Raw genomic sequence first — 17,492 nt, 5'->3', positions numbered from 1 at the left:
AAATAGGACGTAGTGTATGTGTGTGCATGTGACATGTGTTTCCCAGTATTGGGATGCAGCTGGAAGGGCATCCACTGTGTAAAACATTTGCTGGAAAAGTTGGCGGTTCATTACGCTGTGGCGACCCCTGATAAAGGGACTAAGCCAATTGAACCACATTCACCATCGGGAGGCGCTTTAATTACTCTCGGTGGACAATTTTGCTTTCACCATTAAAAGTAAATAAATTTATCCAACATGTGCGCCTGATAGCTCCGCCCCTTCCGCTATGTGAGCAAAACTGCAGTCGTTGAGTGGTTATTGCTAGATCGGACACGTTTGCAGCCGGAAGTTAACGAGAATTTTTTCTATTACTTATTAAATTTGTCATTTATTGATATTTATTAACATCTACTCCCACCCCAACCGTCACAGTAAGATAAAAACAGTAGTTGTACCGAGTATTATTTATGTTACCTAATTAAATAATTACCCAATCAATTTTATTTTTTAACGCCTACTCCCACCCCAACCCTAAACCCATTCGTCACAGAACTGTAAAAATATGAACTTTTGTTAAACAGTGTCATAAAAAATGCTGCTATATTAATGTGCATATCGCACTTCCAGCCGGCTGCATATCCAATCTAGATCTCCGCCGTTGAGTCCATAATTACACACTTTATTTTACCGGCTGAATGAGTGCATCATCCGGGTAACTAAAGTGCACTTATTATTGTTTTCAGTGTGAACGCACTACTGACACTATTTATACTACAAAATGGCGCAGAATAGTGCATAAGTGTTTGGGACACAGCTTTAAGCTGCGTCCCAAATCGCATACTTATGCACTATTCTACGCCATTTTGTAGTATAAATAGTGTAAGTAGTGTGTTCACACTGAAAACTCTAAAAATAATAAGTGCACTTTAATTACCCGGATGATGCACTCATTCAGCCGCTAAAAAGAAGTGTGGAATGATGGACACTTCACGCACTCAACGACCGCAGGTTTGCTTACGTAGCGGAAGGGGCGGAGCTATCAGACGCACATGTTGAATAACTTTATTTATTTTGGATGGTGAAAGCAAAATTCTCCTACTACAGTGATTTTAGCGCCTCCCGATGGTGAATGCGGCAACACTCACGGCAGATATTATCTGATAATTCGGTCGTTTATTTCACCGATTTGGCGACCGTCAAACGTCATCAGGGAAACGGCTTGAATTTTCGCTTAGTAAAAACACATTAGTGTGCCATTTGGGACGCCACTATATACTTATACTATCCTGTTGAGTGTGTAAGTGCATAAGTACATAGTGCATGAGTGCATAGTGTATAGTGTGCCATTTGGGACGCAGATATAGTCTCTAGTAATCTTGAACACCTTGATTAGATCAGCTGTGCTTGATTAGGGATGGAGCAAAACTGTGCAGAGCTGCGGCCCACCAGGAATCCAGTTTGAGACCTATGGTCTAATGTAAAATGAAAGTAGCTAAATATCATAAAATGTGCAATATTACAATATTTTTGACAATAATAATTTTATTGTTCACATTAGGACATTCAATATCTTTATTTATATCTAAAATTGAAATATGACACAGACATGTTCTTAATGTTTCTGTGAGTGACCTCAAAATCTTCATCATGAGTTCAACATATTTGTAAAGGGCCTGCTTTAGCTTAATCACCAGGCCTGATTCAGATATCCAATGCATCTTTATTCATATTTTCTAACTCAGTAGTAAAGAGGCACATAAGTCAGGCAAAACCACACAGGCAAAAAGTATTTCCATACAAAACAAACAAACAAATATTTCTTTTAGTAGTGAAAAAACGAAGAGCGTTAGTCTATTCAATATCACACATTATTAAGGCAAATGCGGGTTTAGAACATTAAAGCCACTCTTAATATATATTTATATTCGTTTAAAAACACAAGACAACTAATGCAAACTTAAGAACAATTTTAAGAAGGCTCTTTGGCTTGTTGAATTCCAGTTCCTAGGAAAAGGTTAGTGCAACAGATGCCAAAATGTTACCGGTTTTCATTGCTCCAAAACTGGCTCATCTCCCACACACCTGGCCAACAGACTGGCCATGCAGCTTCCTAATGAAAGCAGCCTTTGTGAATCATCACAGCATAACTCAACTATGGGCATTCTTTGGTCTTCAATGAAGAACTCAGCACTCTACAATTAATAAATGATGAGCTACCCTCACCACAACGCCTTTATAAGCTTACTATCATGCGCTACACCTCCGATTTTCTGTAAGATGTCTCTAAATAGCATAAAACAAGATAATTCCTGAAGCTTTCATAGGACCATTTAAAATCAATTGTTCCTTCAAGAAGTACAGTAGAGTTAGCATCATCTCAATATAATACTCCTGAGTCCGGATGTGCAAATATGCCGAGCATGGCCCTAAACAGCGCTACAATAAGAGAACGACAGGCCTATTTCATGCAGCTTCCATGATATCGTCCAATATATCGGTTTCTTTAACAGTCAAATGGTTAGTGAGGTCAGGAGGCACCTCAACCTGAGGATCATCTGCTTGCTCTGCTAGTGACTGTGATTGTTTTTTCCTCCAGCAGCATGCGCAGCGTAGACAGTCCTCGACGTTGTAGTGAAAAAGTCTCCGGCACGGATGGCAAAACTGATGGAAGAGCAGCATGAAGAGCACAGCCAGAGTGTAGCACACGATGAGTTGCACCACCAACAATGGCGTGCACACATATTCATAGAAGTCTGACTTGAAATAGTACCACAAGACGATGAGGGTCACATTCTCCACGAAGCGTAGGGTGTAATAAACAGCCAAGCTCCTCCAGCGGGGCTGCTTCTCCACCAGATCGTGGTCGGCAAGGTTTAGCTGCACGGCAGACCAACAGAAAATATTAATGCAGGCGTAGAGAAACGTCACCATGCAGAGCACCACGGTAGTCCCCAGTTTACTAAAGTTATTCTCTACGTTTTCAGGCAGCGATGCACGCCTAGCCCAGAACTCGACCCATGGCTGGAAGAAGAAGATGAAGAGGTTGATCAGGCCCACTAGGACCACCCAAACTGTAAACGCCGTACTGAAGAGCACCAAGGTAGTGATCCGCGTGGCGATCTCCAACCCTCGCCAGAGGATCATGCACAGGTAGGCAGTGGGTTTCATACGCACTTTGTAGTCGTCATACTTGATCTGTATGGCCAGAACGCTGCACACTAAAGCCCCGTATGTGATCGATATCAGGGAAATGATCATCAGGGCTACTGTAAACACAGAAAGGGTGAGCATTAGTATACAGATATAGGAAAGAAAAATATCATGGATACACTTTACAACAGGGATTTCTGTCTCTGGAGACTCCTGGTTGACTGTGAAATTGGCTTCAACCTCACTGCCTTTTAATTTTAAAGTTACATGTAATTTTTTTAGAAATGCTGCATGAGTTGTAGTCGGATCCAAATTAAAAAATATGTGAAAACTAGTTTAGCACTCAAAGGCAATCGTGATATTTAAAGCATCTTTTTTTCATTCAGCTAACATTGTGTCCTAACATGGGATGCAGCACTGTGACGCGCATCTTTTCCATGGTAATCAGAGTTTTTGTCTTGTCATGGCGATGCACAAATTGTCTTTTTCAGCAACATCAGATGCAGAGTATGTGCTTTATCCTGTGTTAAAAGTTACCAATGTGATGTTAATAGCTATATTAAAAGTGCCAGCATTAACAGCATTAACAGTTGAAACCAGAAGTTTACATATACTCTTAAAAAAAAGGAGCATAGCCATTTTTAAATGTCTGGTGGTAAATCATACTAAACTTTTACTATTTTAGGTCTGTTAAGGTTACCTATATTATTTACATTTGCTAAATGCCAGAATAATGAGAGAATATATATATATATATATATATATATATATTTTTTTTTTATAGAGTTTTTTAATAATTTCTAGACATTTCCTTGATTTTTTTTTTTTAGCTCTGCTTTTAACCTGTATAACTTTGGTCAAATGTTTTGGGTATCCTTTCACAAGCTTCTCACAATAGTTTGAAGGAATTTTGGCCCATTCCTACAAACAGAATTGGTGTAACGGAGTCAGATTTGTTGGCTGTCTTGTTGCACAAGCTTTTTCAACTCTGTCCACAAATTTTCTATAGGATTGAGGTCAGGGCTTTGTGATGGCCCCTCCAAAACATTTACTCTGTTGTCCTTAAAGTACATTTTAACTAATTTAGCAGTTGGAGGACCCATTTGTGGCCAAGTTTTAATTTCCTGGTTGATTTCTTGAGATGTTGCTTCAGTATTTCTACGCAATGTTCTTTCTTCATGATGCCATCTATGCTGTGAAGTGGACCAGTCCCTCCTGCAGCAAAACAGCCTCACAACATGATGCTGCTGCCGCCCCTATACTTCACAGTTGGGATGGTGTTCCTAGGCTTGTAAGCTTTCCCCTTTGTCCTCCAAATGTAACACTGGTCATTATGGCCAAACAGTTCAATCTTAGTTCCATCATACTATTCTACAGTTGTGCCTCCAATTAACTCAAATGTTGTCAATTAGCCAATCAGAAACTTCCAGACCTTGACGCCCTCATCTGAGCTTTTTCAGAGGCATAATAATCTTATTGGATGTTGACTTTCAAGGAAAGTATAACAATTTTTCAGGAAATATCTCTCTCATTATTCTGCTATTAACAGAAACAAATTTGATGATCCAAACTTACCTAAAAGAGAAAAAGTTTAGTCACATTAACATCTGACTTTTTAAATGGTTATGTGCCTTTGTATACAGTGTGTGTAAACTTCTGGTTTCAACTGTAGTTTACCTCAGATCTTGAAATTAAATTACAAGCAAGCATATAGTTTAAACATAAATGTTACAGCTGTGCACGATATCAGTCCCTCAGTATGTGCTATTAATAATGTTAATGAGATTAAATATTTAGGTAACACTTAACAATAAGTTTGTATTAGATAAAGTATTCAATAACATGAACAACAACTAGTAATACATTTAAAGCAGTATTAGGTAATGAAAATACAGTTGGTCATTTCATGCAACTGACCGTAAATTAACTAATGTTAACAAGCACGCATTAGGATTTTAATCATTCTAATAACTATGATTATTAATAAATGCCTTACAAGTATTGTTCATTATTAGTTCATGTTATTAAATGTATTAACTATTGAAAACCTAAATAGTGTAAATTGTGACTAATATTTCTTAATAACATTTTAAACTTGTCGATTTGATTGTGAGTGCAGTGTAATCTGTGCTTATGAATGGCTGGAAGATACCCATAAAATCACATAGTGGATTTAACTGCTTTCCTTGATTCAACATTAATCATAATTGAACTATGTAATCCTTTCACATAAGGACTTACTTCAGACACTCAACTGAATTTCTGGAATGAGTTTGGAGTAAATCCATATTAAGTGTGGTATTTTCACATACTTTCAGATTTAGCAGCAGCACATAGCCATAGATCACTAAGAAGTGACCTAAACAGTTGCCAAATCGCAGAAAGTCCATCTTTGATCTAGAAAAAAACTGTTAAAATCATCCGTTATTTTTGCGTAAAGCTTGTCAGTAAATTATGGCTCTGTGCTGTAAACGCTGCTTCGTCTGAAATCAGAGGACGGTGATTTACAACTGATTACAGAACCGTCTTTACTGACAAAATGTGCATGCAAATAATTTTAGATTAATATGAAAGATGAATTTACAGGTCACTAAAGTTCACTAAACTTAAACATGAAGAGCAGCAAAATGCCAAACAACTGCCTTCATTTCTTGTACATTCAAATAAGCTTGAATTGAAGTCAATAGAAAAGTGTAGCATGACCGTCCCTTAAGGCCATGACACACCAAGCTGATCTGAGGGGGTCGGCTTGGATTTTCTGGTGTGCTTCACACTGCCTGCATGAGTCAGACACTATCAGGGGCTTTTTTTAGTCAACTGAACATATTGAATTGGTGTTATCTCCAATCTCCATCAATAAGAAAGAAAACTAAGAAGTATCAGTTACCTTTACGGTAAAATGAAACTGAAGGATTTCAGGAATAAAAACAAGCTATAGTATTATTTTAAAGCATTTATCTTGTTGTTGTATTGTTTTATTCACTGTAATGGATTGTAAGACATTAACTCAGTAAGATTTTATTTTCACATATATCATGTCTGTAATAATTTACATTGTGAAAAGTAACTACAGTATATTATGCCTTAAATGTCCAACAGTTCATTTTTACTTTAAATTACATTTGTGTAGGCTTAAAGCTGCTTGAAGGACACTACTTTCTTTATTAACAAAGCATTTGTGATAAATGAGCTTATAAAATATTATAGATCATATTATAGATCAGATATTTTGTGTCCAATTATCTACTTATGTGGCAAGTAGCTGTGAAGTAATGGCAATCAACCAGTGTTCACAACTTAACAAATATATACAAGTATAATGCAATTTTGAACAGATAATAAAATATAACTAGTCTTTTTATTATAAAATTTACAGTCACACTTTACATTAAGGTCGATTTACTAACATGAACTAATACTGAACAATAGAGCATTTATTAGTCATAGTTCAACATTTTCGAATTCATGCTTGTTAACCTTAGTTAATCCACCGTGAGTTAGCACAAACTAACAATGAACAACTGTATTTTTATTAACTAACATGAACAAATACTGTAATAAACGTATTGTTCATTGTTTGTTCATGTTAGTAAAGACATTAACATTAATCTTAATCTAGTGTCGCCAATTTTACCAGCATTTTGAATCTGGTTGGCTTTTCATTGTATAAGAATGAATGTGAAAGTGAAAAGAGCAACAAGGAATTTAAGATTGCAATAAAAGAAAACTATTCTAAGTTTATGTAATCTTTCCCAAGCATTTTAATACGCTAATATATTCATACCCACACGATATGTCTAGAATTAACAAAGCAATGAGCATTATTTAAACCATAATCACTATCTGAACATTGGTTTTAGTGTATTCAGGTACAATTTGTAAGCATAGATGCACATGACATAAAGCAAGAAAACTACAAGGCCTTTATTCCTGAAGACCTCGAAAAACTTGTTTAGGTGTGTTTGATTGGAAACTGGAACTAAACCTTCAGGAAAAAATGCAGCTTGATGATTAGAGCTGAACCCCTGCTCTACAATTACCTTCCATTTCTTAACATTAGATAACGTTAATTTCAACATTCGCTAATAATGTAAGAATCAAAAGTAGCATCTGTTAATTAATGCATCAGACCTTTTAAACAAGGAACAATTGTATTTTTATTAAGTAACATTAATGAAGGAATTATATATATCCTCTGCGGAGTGTCCTGATCAGTGACCCTGTTCAGTCTGCGATGACAACCAGGTAAAAGGACATTATTCCTGCTTATTATTTAGCTTAAGTAAATGTGATATACTATTGCTTTGAGCGTAAAAATGTATTAGCTTATTTAATACAATGCTTCTGTGAGACAAAAGTTTATAACCTGTTTTGAGCCTAAATTAATGCATTAGTTTAAGACAGGTAATTTATAAGATGGATAACATAGTCATATATATATATATATATATATATATATATATATATATATATATATATATATATATATATATATATATATATATATATATATATAAATAATCTAAAAAATATTTTACAAGATCGTTGTCCGTGTACATATTTATAGAAAAATCTGAAAAATGTCTGGGAAAATCTGGGAGGGACTGGCTAGAACAATAGTTTTGTTCACTGTAACTCATTACTACAGGTAGAATTTTCTACTTTCTCTAACTTTTTCGAATATTATTTATGTACAGTTTGGGCCCCCTTTGGATTATTATTTTTTTTATATTTCCCAAATGATGTTTAACAGAGCAAGGAAATCTTCACAGTATATCTAATAATATTTTTTATAAATATTAATAAAGTCTTATTTGTTTTATTTCAGCTAGAACAAAAGCAGTTTTACATTTTTTAAGAACTATTTTAAGGTCAAAATTATTAGGCCCTTTAGCTATATTTTTTTCGATAGTCTACAGAGTAAACCATCATTATACAATAACTTGCCTAATTACCCTAACCTACCTAGTTAAGCCCTTAAATGTCACTTTAAGCTGTATATAGAAGTGTTTTGAAAAATATTTAGTGAAATATTATTTACTGTCATCATGGCAAAGAATGGCAAAGAAAATTTGTGGAATAAATAACACAACTATAAATTATTTAGACTTAAAGCTGCCAGTCAAGGAACTGATTTTCTTTACAGAAGCTACATCATCTAAAATAGCATTCGATCTTACATTTGTTTTATAAAAACTACAAGATAAACAACTGAATATTTAATATAGTTAGATAATAAAAAAGAGGACCTTTTTATAATATTAGACTTGCAGTGCTCAGCATCAATGAGTACACCCAACGAATATTTTATCCATTTCTCAGTGAATATGGGGAAATATATATTGGTGCATTTGAACAAAACAGATTAATTAAACAGATATATTTTATAAAATAATACTACCAAACATATTTTAAAAAAAAGATAATATATTTAAATTGCAAAATATATTTGAACAACATTTAAAAATTTTTTATATGTTTTTTGTTTTTCTTGATTTTTACTCTTTTAAATTTTATAATTCGACATTTTTTTCTAACATATATATTCGGGCTACAAATTTTTGGACCTATCGCAAAATATTTTGTCAGATTAAGTCCTGATATAGCTTCAGTACTGACGGTATATGCACAAATATAATATTTTATAGCATCCTACAGAAAATATTAATTTAAATGAATGATTTGTGAGGGGTGTACTCATATATGCTGAGCACTGTATTTATTTATTTGTAATCTGGTAAATAACTGAGACTCACGGCGTGAGGGGAGGAGGATGTATTTCTCCTGAATGGTGGCGTAGAGCTGCAGAGTGAGTTGTGGAGTGGAGCCGAGGAAGGCCTGGATGACGGCTGTGCGTTTGAAGGCATTACGGTGGACGGCTAGCTTGCGCTCAGAGTGTCCGATCTCACATTCGAAGGCCGGGCCTAAGCCTCTACCATGCTTTAGCTTGATCTTTCTTGATATCGTAACATATGGTTCCTCATTTTTACCCGCCTGGCAGTAAACAACAATAGCTTCAATGCACCTGAAAGGAAAAAAAAGAATCAGTTACTATATATCAGAAATGCCCAAACTAGGGCCCACCGGCCAAATTTGTCCCTTGGAAACCTTTAATTTGGTAACCTTTAATTTTGGCAGTTTGTTTCATTGTTGAGCTACGAAAAGATAATCTGAAACTAAATGTTTCAATTAAAGGTTGTAAATGAATCAAATTTAGAAAATACACTGTGGCTGATTGATAGAAGACCATGCAGGAGACATCAGCAGAGGCAGGTGCAGCTTTACTAGAGTATATGGCATTGCTCTCCATTGTTTTTAAAAAGAAATTATGCTTTTCTGCAAATAAGTTCATTATAAAATAAAAAAATATAATTAAGTATATTTATGTATAAATAATGTGAAATCATTTAAGAAAAAAATAAATTATATATATATATATATATATATATATATATATATATATATATATATATATATATATATATATATATAGCTGCATGTTCAACCTAGCTAAATAAAATGAGCTAAAACAAGATTGAGATCTTTTTGGGACAACTTAATTGCTTTATATTTAATCCACTTAAATGTGTTAACTTGATTGATTTGTTTTGGGACAACCTGATTTCTTTTTTACAGTGCAGTTTGGTATATTTACCTTTGGCCCACAGCCCTCAATCAAATTTGTTTTTTGGCCAATCATAACAAAAAAAAAAAAAATTGGGTACCCCTGCTATATGTTTCTTTATTTTACCAGATAAAACAGCATTGAGATGGGTAATATGAATATAAAAAAACAGTTTGGTTATTCAGCCATACCACATTACAATATGTTAAAAATACACATTGAGAAAAGGACTGTTGTTTGTTTGTTATAAAGGATAGAGCTAAGTGATTTAAATAAATACTGAAGATACTATATTAGATACTAAAATAAAACTGCTGGAAAATTTTTAAAAATATCTATGGTTTCTTTCTATATTTCAAAACACCCTTAATATGCCATAGATTTTATTTTGGCAGTACCGGCAATGCGAGAGAACAGAAAAAGAGCTTGTAAATCCACAAGGTGGCAGCAACATCTTAACAATGAAACATTTCAAACTGGTTTATCAGCTTGCTGAAATATGAGAAGTTTATTGTTAAAGTTGCTGTTTGAAAACCTGTAAGCTTGCCCTGCCTAAATGTAAACTCATTTTCAATAATGCATTGCCTTTAACTTGTATTAAAACTTAACCACATAAAAGAAAAGCCCAACATCACCACAGTAATGGCAGAGCAGGTCTAATTCAGTCTAATATTTTGAACAAATAGATATGTGTGTGTGTTTGTAACATATCAAGATACAAATCTGTATAATGGCATGGATATGATAGAGGTATTACAAGAAGGGGTGAAATATGAGGACATTGCTAATAAGAGAAAGGAAAACTGCAATGTTTCCTGTGAGGGTTAGGTTTAGGGGTAGGGTGGGGTTATGGCAATACAAAAAGGTTGAACAGTAGAAAAACATTCATTTGGTGATTTTCTTTAAGCTTAGTCCCTTTATTAATCTTGGGTCTCCGCAGCGGAATGAACTGCCAACTTATCCAGCATATGTTTTACACAGCGGATGCCCTTCCAGGTGCAACCCAGTACTGGGAAACACCCATACCCATGGCCAATTTAGTTTATTCAATTCACCTGTAGCGCATGTCTATGAACTGTAGGGAAAACAGAGCACCAGTGCAAACGCGGGGAGAACATGCAAACTCCACACAGAAATGTCAACTGACTCAGCCAGAACTCGAACCAGCGACCTTCTTGCTGTGAGTGCTAAATACTGAGCCGCCATGTCGGCAGTATAAAAACAATGGAAAACTATGTAATGTAAATTTCACAAAAACAAGTGTGTGCGTGTGTGTGTTCATGTTTTTATTACCTTCCAAAAATTTGGTGTCAGTAGGATTACGTACTTCATTTAAGTATTAAATTAAACTTTAGAAAAATTGTAATCAAAAGTGATACTAAAGAATTTGATTTATTTATTTATGTACATCTTAGATGTTTTCTTCTACAATGTTCTCCACATAAAAAAAATCCTGAAAAATCTAATGTATCGTCATTAATTTCTCCCAAAACTGTAAGCAGAAAGTCATAGTTATTCTTAACTTTGATGACAATAAGACAATGAATATCTTGTAAAGCTACCTAATAACAGGAATAAATCACACATAAAATACACTTTTAAAAATGAGCAGTTATTTTGAAAGGTTAAACTGTTTGCCCGTATTAAGGATGAATGCATGCTGACTTGGTGAGCATTCATTCAAAACATTTTTTAAATTCATACTGACCACAACATTTCAAACGCTAAATAAAAATAATTATATACATTCAGTTTTATTATAATTTATTTATATTCAAGCAAAATATAGCAAAAAAAAATATTCTCTTGATTTTTTCCTTCTTTTTTTTTTGTAAATTATGATTTAATATTTTTCCCTAACATATAAATTTAAGTGTACTATTTTTTGGACCGTTATCAAAGGTTATTTTGTTAGATTAGCTTTAAATTTGGCTTTAGTATTAACTAATCTCATGTATATGCACAAATATAATATTTTAAAGCATTTTATAGAAAATATGAATCTAAATGAGAGATTTGTGAGGGGTGAACTCATTTATGCTGAGCACTGTATTTATTTATACATTTGGAATCTGGTAAATAATGGAGGCTTACAGCGTGAGGGGAGAAGGATGTATTTCTCCTGAATGATGAATAAAAATAAATATATCTAAATTTTATACATATAATTTTCTGTTTTTTACCCACACAAAAAAACACTGTTGAGCAATTGCATGCAAATGTTAACCTTGCCATGAACAAAATTCACCAAAATAGCGAAACCCTTTCTAGGATTGTATGTGTAGGCTTGTATTTGACAGTGCTATAAAATACTCAGAAATGTTTCTGTCAATGTTTCCAAGCAATTATATTTAATCTACCAACGTCACACACACGTGCCAATTTCACATCTGTCACATTCATACCGGAGAGATGTCACATCCATAATGAAGCTTTTCCCTCATAAATGCAATAATGTAAAATAAAATAACATCAATCATTGTTGTTCTATATTTTCCTCATTTAAAATATAAAACTGCTTGCAGATTGATATTTTTCTGATCCTATAACTCTGTGGTTAGTAGTTTTGGAAAATTTAAACAGATGTTTCAGTATAATGTTAACGTATACTTATTATGTGAATTTATGGTTTGAGTTTTTACTGCAAACGTCACATCCATAACGCTGGAATTGCTGTTATAAAATGGTTTATTTTAACACACATTCCTTATCTACATATGAATTAACAGAGTGTGACTCACTTATGACTTACTATGCCATAGCATACCAGTAATATTTTGAAAGCTACATTTCACAAAAACAATTCATTAAATTCATTAGTAAATGTACTTCCCCACATGCCTGAGAAATGACTCAATGTTTGACTCAATGTTAACTAAATCTGTTTGATCGACAATATTCTTTAAAATATCTTCTTTTAGATCAAAAAAACTGTACAGAAAAAATTTAATCAGGGTTGATACCTTCAGTTGAAGTCAGAATTATTAGCCCCCCTGAATCATTAGCCCCCTTGTTTATTTTTTTCCCCAATTTCTGTTTAATGGAGGGAAGATTGTTTCAGCACATTTCTAAGCATAATAGTTTTAGAAACCTATTTCTAATAACTGATTTATTTTATCTTTGCCATGATGACAGTAAATAATATTTCACTAGATATTTTTCAAGACACTTCTATACAGCTTAAAGTGACATTTAAAGGCTTAACTAGGTTAATAAGGTGAACTAGGCAGGTTAGGGTAATTAGGCAAGTTATTGTATAACAATGGTTTGTTCTGTAGACTATCGAAAAAAAATTTGCTTAAAGGGGCTAATAATTTTGTCCCAAAAATGTTTTTTAAGAAATTAATAACTGCTTTTTTTCTAGCCGAAATAAAACAAATAAGACTTTCTCCAGAAGAAAAAATATCATCAGACATACTGTGAAAATTTCCTTGCTCTGTTAAACATCATTTAGGAAATATTAAAAAAAGAAGAAAAAATTAAAATGGGGGCTAATAATTCTGACTTCAACTATATATCAGTCTATTTATATTCAATACAAAAGAAGATATTTAGAAGAATGTTAAAAAACACTAACCACTGACATTCAAAGTGCAAAAAAAAAATACATAAATAAATACTATAGAAGTCAATGGTTACTGGTTTCCAATATTTGTCTAAATATTTTGTTCAAAAACAAAACAAAAACAGAAATGCAAACAGGTCTGGAACAATTTGAGGGTGATTTGGGTGAACCATCCCTTTAAGAAGCATTCGTGCTGATTGTGTGAGAGACCGTCGTGTCTCTGTATTTAGTTTCTAGCTCACACTCCTCTTCGACTGCTGTATGCAGACTGTATGGCATCAGGTGACAGATCACGTGAGCTTCACTGTCGGCCGGCCAAATGTCTCTGTCGCTCATATGTCACCTCCAATTTAACCCCAACCCTAACTCTAAATAAAAATAAAGGACTTGTGCTTGTTTTATCACAGCAAATGCCACTGTGAATGCCTCTTTAGTAAAAGAATGAGAAGGAGTTTCAACACAGCCTATAGAGGAGCCGGTTCAGGTATGCATTGACCGGCAAAATTTACATATAAGCATGTAAATTAAGGCAAGACACTACAGGCAAAATACAAGCATGTTTTGTCATGCCTGTCAGTGTTGAGATTTTGACTTTTTGTAGTGTTTTTTCAGTCCAGTGGTAAGAATACATCCAAAATGTTCTTTTAAGCGTTTCTTCTATAGCATTTTATTCATTTGTGCCTGTAGAATACAATTACATTTCACAATAAAAAGTCATTCTCTGAAACTGAGCCATTATCATGTTGTTTTAACTGAGTGATTAGTTCATACATAAATTGACTAAATATACAGTTGAAGTCAGAATTATTAGCCCCCTTTTGATTTTAATTTATTTTTTTAATGTTTCCCAAATTATTTTGAACAGAGCAAGGAAATTTTCACAGTATGTCTGATCATATTTTTACTTCTAAAGAAAATCTTATTTGTTTTATTTCAGCTAGAATAAAAGCAGTTATTAATTTTTGAAAAAACATTTTTGGGACAAAATTATTAGCCCCTTTAAGCTCATTTTTTTCGATAATCTACAGAACAAACCATCGTTATACAATAACTTGCCTAATTAACATAGCCTGCCTAGTTCACCTTATTAACCTAGTTAAGCCTTTAAATGTCACTTTAAGCTGTATAAAAATGTATTGAAAAATATCAAGTAAAATATTATTTACTGTCATCATGGCAAAGATAAAATAAAACAGTTATTAGAAATAATTAAAAAAAAAACTATTATGCTTAGAAATGTGTTGAAATAAATCTCTCCGTTAAACAGAAATTGGTGAAAAAAATAAACAGGGGCGCTAATAATTCAGGGGGGCTAATAATTCTGACTTCAACTGTATATACAATATTTTATTCTACAATAGTACTAATAATAATAAAATCTGGAAATGTGTTTTAATGCGTGTTCATTGATTATTTCTAAAGCAGAGTCCTATATTCTTATATTGTTTTACTGAGGGATGTGTAATTTACCTAATTATATACACAACAATCTAGTCTACAAAAAAAATTAAATAAAAAAGCTGGAAATGCATTTTCTTATTGATAAAAAGAAATTTCCCAAAATCCTCTCCAAAAACCTCTTTGACCCACACATAAAAAAGAAACATTTTAACAGAATTTAGCTTCAAATTTCAGATTTCGTGTGTTTCTGTATTAGAAATAGTGCTTATCTAATAATGCCTGATTTGCATATTTCAACATAACATTTTAGAAACTTTGTACTTGAGAAAAGTTCTTAATTTTTAAATGGAAACCAATCAACTGAGGAAGCATATCGGGATAAATATTAGTGGTGATAATATTTATTAAAAGGGACAACGCAGAGGCTCAGTGGTTAGCACTGTCGCCTCACAGACAGAAGGTCACTGGTTGGAGTCCCGACTGGGTCATTTGGCATTTCTATGTGGAGTTTGCATGTTCTCCCTGTGTTGGCATGGGTTTTCTCCGGGTGCTCCAGTTTCCCCTCACAGTCCAAAGACATACGATATAGGTGAATTGAATAAACTAAATTGACCGTAGTGTATGTGTGTGTGAATGAGTGTGTATGGATGTTTCCCAGTACTGGGATGCAGCTGGGATCTGCTGTGTAAAACATATGCCGGATAAGCTGGCGGTTCATTGAGCTGTGGGTGACCCCTGATGAATAAAGAGACTAAGCCAAAGGAAAATGAATGAATGAATGAATATTTAGAAAATTATTAGTTGATAAATAATATTTCTTTACCCTATTCACCTGAACACTCAGTCAGTGTTTGTTTAACATGATACCGTTTATTGGTTGTATGAGAGGCAGAAAACAATTAAAAAAGCAATTAAATATTATAAAGCTATCCAAGACATGTTTCACAATGGCATATATACAATGATGTATAACATTATGGCGTCTCTAAATTGTGGGTCAATGCTAATCTAATAAAGTAAAGCTGCACAAAGAAACCAGAGCCTGATAAAAGGTTGTTATTCAGAGCTCGGTAAAATGATTACTAGTGACTTATCACTAAAGGTTCCTACATAGCGACTATACAGGCTCTGTTTTATATAAGGAGATGATGAATATGGCTATTTTGATCTTGATATATAATACTTGCCAACAGAGGAAGCTACACTATAAAAAGTATCTGTTATTGAACAGTTTCTGTATTTTGTGACTCACAAGTGTTTTTTGTTTATTTACAGTTGACTTTTAATGTTGAGAATTCAGCTCTACAGTTTAACAAAGCGACTTTTATTGACATTTTAGTAGTTTGAAGTAATATTATATATAAGAAGTGATATCGCCTCTGCCCCCTGGCTTGAATGGTTCAGGATAGGTAGAGCTACGCATCGATGAATTTGCTCTTCAGTGTTTGGACTCTCAGTAATGATTTAAAACCATACTGAACTGAGCTAAACTGAACTGAACTTAAACACTAAAAACTGAACTACCTTGATCCAGTTTCTATGACCATTTATGTGAAGCTGCTTTGACACAATCTACATTGTAAAAGCGCTATACAAATAAAGCTGAATTGAATTGAATTGAATAGAATATATAGAGAATTAAGTCTGTAACATAACAGAAAATGCACTGGCAGCTTATTACACTGACAAAAAATGAAAATAATAATACATTTTATTAGTAATGCGCTTTTCTTATACTCAAAGCGCTAAATTATTCAAAGATGATTTCTTGGCTTTACTCAATTTTTTTACGTTAAGTGGTTGTAAACAATTTATTTTATTTTAATTTAAACAAACAGATTTTGTTGAACATTATTAAATTTAATTTGTTTGTTTAAATTCAAGACAAATAAATAGTTTGCAACAGTTCTGCATGCAACACTTTTTCTGTAGCATGATATAGAACAACAATCCAGACAATATATCACTTTAAACTATTACAAATGTTAATACAAGTAACTTTTTTCACACTTTAAGGTTTGCACCATCATACAATCAGTGCAAAAAGGGGCAAGACATGTTTGGCGCGTTTTGTTGCTATTTTCAGACCAGTGCAACATTCATTTTCAGGTTTTGTGCCACGTTGTTTAAATAGCAAATCCATTTGCTTTTGCATGTCTAAAAAGGAGGTGTGTTGAGGTGTATTTGTAAATGTTATTATTATTAGCAGTTTTAATATTTTTTTAAATGCATTAATTTTTATAAATGCATATTTATATTTGTTTTAATAAAATCAAGTTTGGATTTTTCCACCTGTTGGGTTTTGGACCATATGGATCATAAATATGGGACGTGTGTTTGAATATAACTCAACTTTTGACCACACTTCATTATTATTGTTCATTTGTTAATTTTTGGGAAATTACAACTGAATTAAAAATAGTTTTTTAAAACAAATCTTTGCGCTTAAATTTATAATGTAGGCTAATAGAGGTCTTCTGTGGAGTGTGTACATAACCATTCCTTATCCACTAAATTAAGTCAAGACTAAAAGTAAAGAGAAAGTAAAGTGGTCGAATAGAGGAGGTTAGTTCTTTATCCTCACGCTGCAGATTATGTTTAACTGTTTTCTCGCAGTGAAGCTCTGTTTTTCTGCTTGCAAAGTTGCCATTTAAATAGCAAATGCACCATGGCGCAACGCAATTGGTTTAATGCACGTTATGCTCAAAACACATTCTTAACTCATTAAGAGAATAAGCACAACCATGTTAGATCATGCGCCAGCGGGCA

At 33.4% G+C, this 17,492-nt stretch overlaps 1 protein-coding gene and 1 long non-coding RNA gene across 2 annotated transcripts in view; one reads left to right on the top strand and one right to left on the bottom strand.

Moving 5' to 3' along the window:
* Positions 1 to 1,686: 1,686 nt before the first annotated feature.
* The window catches only part of xkrx (XK related X-linked), a 23,970-nt gene continuing 8,164 nt past the window's right edge, over positions 1,687 to 17,492 (bottom strand). Inside the window, 2 exon segments of the mRNA NM_001007406.1 lie at positions 1,687 to 3,248; positions 8,889 to 9,157. Coding sequence (NP_001007407.1) covers positions 2,446 to 3,248; positions 8,889 to 9,157 — 1,072 coding nt within the window. The 3' untranslated portion in view covers positions 1,687 to 2,445.
* On the top strand, positions 10,044 to 16,701 carry LOC147840894 (uncharacterized). Its single transcript, XR_015508057.1, has 3 exons — positions 10,044 to 12,725; positions 13,279 to 14,113; positions 16,562 to 16,701. It is a non-coding gene; the product is annotated as an uncharacterized LOC147840894 (long non-coding RNA).

This window comes from Danio rerio, chromosome 14 (assembly GCF_052040795.2).
Source record: "Danio rerio strain M-AB ecotype USA chromosome 14, GRCz13ab, whole genome shotgun sequence".
In the NCBI taxonomy this organism is placed as follows: Eukaryota; Metazoa; Chordata; class Actinopteri; order Cypriniformes; family Danionidae; genus Danio; species Danio rerio.
Note: the sequence above shows the minus strand (reverse complement) of the source record. Positions and strands in the feature narration are given on the sequence as shown.